General features: G+C 47.4%; 1 protein-coding gene across 1 annotated transcript; it reads left to right on the top strand.

The window, feature by feature from the left end:
* The first annotated feature begins 751 nt into the window (after positions 1–751).
* Positions 752–3,202, top strand: klf2b (Kruppel-like factor 2b). Its single transcript, XM_027018883.2, has 3 exons — positions 752–1,092; positions 1,272–2,199; positions 2,335–3,202. The coding sequence occupies exons 1-3, from the start codon at positions 1,021–1,023 to the stop codon at positions 2,508–2,510; spliced, it is 1,176 nt and encodes a 391-aa protein (XP_026874684.2). The 5' UTR covers positions 752–1,020; the 3' UTR covers positions 2,511–3,202.
* The last annotated feature ends 228 nt before the right edge of the window (positions 3,203–3,430 follow it).

Genomic DNA, 3,430 nt, shown 5'->3' with positions numbered 1-3,430 from the left:
TAATGTTAACACAGGCCGCGTCTGTGAGAGAGCGCTGCCGAGAGCAAAATCAGATGAGGTTGGAGCCTGCTGTCCGCGTTTAGACAAACCTGCTGCGCGGACACAAAGCCGCGCTGGTAATCGTGATAATGAGCTCTGAGCAGGTATGCCTTTAAACAGCCAAGCGACCGAGTGAATACGGATGCTTACAGAGTAGAAAATGCGTTCGTTTTAAATCTAACATTCAAAGTGTAGTACCTTGGTACTTGAACCAATCATTTATTTCAAAAGAAAATGATATTTTTGGCTCTTAAAAAAATATCAGTGTTAGATGCCGTTTTGGTCCTAAACGTGTGATGCTTGGATCTAAATCTAAACATAAATTTAAATCCATCGCGGGCTTAAACTGAGCATGTCACTGAGAAACTAAAAAAGAACTAAAAATCACTCCCCGGCACTATTTCAGAGCATCACAGAGACGGCTCAGCATATCATTTCCATCAGAAGGAGTCGCCTATATATTTCTGTGAATCTAAATTACATATCGGCTGTATAAGCAGGCAGCTACACGCTGATATTACGTTAAAGATGCTTTCTAGGTATTACGTGCCCTTCGCTGACAATAGCACGACACACTTAACGTCTTTCCACACCCCCCTCCACCCCACCCCTTCCCGGCGCGCCCCCGGAGGGCCGGCCTTGCGCACGTCACCGCTCGCCGAGCAGCTATATGCCTGCATGGGTCGAGGCAGCGAGAGAACGGTACTGCAGAGCGCACTCATCGCGGAGGCCCTTATATACCGGCTATTTTGGGTATTCTACCTCCATCCTGAACGCCGTTTCCTCCGCTCGCACAATTGGTCAAACTGCAATATTTATAAGGTAGGAGGTACTCCTACCACCCAAACTTGTTCATGACTCTGGAACACTACTTTATGGAAAGGCAAGCGAACTTAGGCAAGTCGTTTTGATTCCTCCCGAGGAGTAAGGTGCACATAAAAGAACGTAAAATAGATTTTAGTTCAACCCCGACGTTTGGAAATGGCCTTAACCGGCACCATTTTGCCATCGATTTCTACATTCGCCAGTCAGAAGGAGAAACTTTGGGAAAATGTGAGTATATTTCAAGTTATGTTTCATATTTGATTGAGCGCATATTTTATGGAAAACAGCAGACAAACTAAACTAAATCAAACAAAAAAAAACCCAAAAACCAAAAGGTTGCATTATGTATTCGATTGTTGTTGTTTTTTTCCTGTTCGAGTGCTAAATACATCTTCCCTCTTTTACAGAGGTGGAAAGTAGAGGCAGAGAAGCCACTCACATCCACGGGCGTTACGCTGAACATGGTACATAATATTGACACTTGTCGCGGCAGAAAGGACGACGAGGATCTGAGCAATTACTTAGATCTGGAGTTTATTCTGGCCAACACGAGCGGACCGGAGAGCATGGTCCCGCTCGGTACAGGTGCGGAGTATAACCCAACAGCGGAGCCTTGCGGCATGTACCAGGCGGGGAACATGAGCGCGTACGCGCCGCCCGACCACTGCACGCCGCCTCCGCAGTACAACAGCCTCATGGCAGAACTTTTACATTCCGAAGTCGACACCTCGTACGGCATGGCATCAAACGCTGCGATTCACGGAAGGTTCATCGTCAACTCGACGGGGTTCCCCAGACAGGACTTTGTTGATAACATCAAAGTCGAGCCATCCATGGACGGATACGGACCGGTAATCGGAATGGTTCCCCAGAGCTGCCAAAAAATCAAGCAAGAAGGCAACATTTCCTGCATGATGGCCTTCGATCAGCCGAGACTAGCGGTGTCTCCGCAGGCGGCCGGTAACATGACCCCGCCGCTCAGTCCGGACGACCAGGCTAACGGTCAGACCCAGATCTGCCACTCCGTATTCCCGCAGGGCTATCACGGCGCCCCGGCGTACTCAGGCCATGCGCCGCCTCAGCACATGCCGCTAACCTACACGGGGACGCATGCGTTCGGCATGTTCGAGGACGGTCTCGGCGTGCAGCCCAACACGCAGCGGACGCTACTGACACCTCCGTCCTCGCCGCTGGAGCTACTGGAGTCCAAGCCGAAGCGAGGGCGACGTACATGGCCCAGGAAGCGCACAGCCACGCACACATGCACCTTCGCTGGCTGCGGCAAGACCTACACAAAGAGCTCGCACCTCAAGGCGCATCACCGAACTCACACAGGTAAGGCGGTTTTTGACACTTAATATGGAAAAAAAAAAACTTTATTCGTGTGCATATATTCTTAAGCCGTTTTAAGAAACGACAGTCGGACATTGCGCAATCTCTCAATAACGTCGTCTTTCTTCGGCATGTTAGGTGAGAAGCCTTACCATTGCAACTGGGAAGGCTGCGGGTGGAAATTCGCCCGCTCCGACGAGCTGACGCGCCACTTCCGCAAACACACCGGCCACCGTCCCTTCCAGTGTCACCTGTGCGAGCGCGCCTTCTCCAGGTCGGACCACCTGGCGCTGCACATGAAGAGACACATGTGAGGGCAGCGAACAGCACACTCCAAGGACAATCATTTGCGTCCAAAAGCGTTATTACTGCCTTATTTAATTACTTTGTAAAAGACCCAAAGACATTTTTTTTTTGTCGATTTATATTGTTATTATCCTTTTGTAACAATGTAGCTGGTACTACGTCGGATAGCCTACACACAGCCATTTTAAAGGCCGTATAACTGTTTTTGGGGCAAACACCAACCTGCCGGGCTGGTCCTAAATATATCTATGTTTAAACTGGAAACAGAATATAAGTTAAAACAGTGCCTTTATTGCGACGAGTAGCGTACATACAGCCCGAATAGTGCAAGCCTGATGACTAGCAAACCTCGAAGAAACAATCAACAATCAACGATGATCTCCACACGTATATGCGTATGGAAAACAGCGACAATGTTTTGCTCTAGAAACTGCCTCCAAATTGTTTCTAACGACCAGAATTGTATGTTCACGCGTTTATAGATTTTGTGATATACCCAGCCATTATTTGAATTGTTCACAAATAAGCATTTTTATTCAAACATTGTATCATGAAGGTACAATAACCTATTCAAGCCCGATTGTATATATTAGCACATACAGCAGGGCTGGATGTCCTGCGTGTTTTATAAGACTATGTACATACATTTTGTATTGTAAGTAATGTATTTATTGTACATATTAAACTAAATTTGAATATATTCTGGACGCATCTTTGTGACGTTGGTGTATTGTGAGTCACGACATCAAGGTCTAAGGGAAGCGGGTTCGTCAAAAAATGAAAAGCTCACATATTCACAAATCGGCTCACATATTACGACTCGGCACACTTCAACAGCGCCTTATCATTATAGGCCGCTTTGAAGTTGCTACGGTCTCCAGAAACTCAAGCTGCAAGGCCGTTACGGTAACCATGGGCCATTACTCAG

The sequence above is a fragment of the Electrophorus electricus genome, chromosome 7 (assembly GCF_013358815.1).
Source record: "Electrophorus electricus isolate fEleEle1 chromosome 7, fEleEle1.pri, whole genome shotgun sequence".
Classification (NCBI taxonomy): Eukaryota; Metazoa; Chordata; class Actinopteri; order Gymnotiformes; family Gymnotidae; genus Electrophorus; species Electrophorus electricus.
This window is presented reverse-complemented; position numbering and strand designations above follow the sequence as displayed.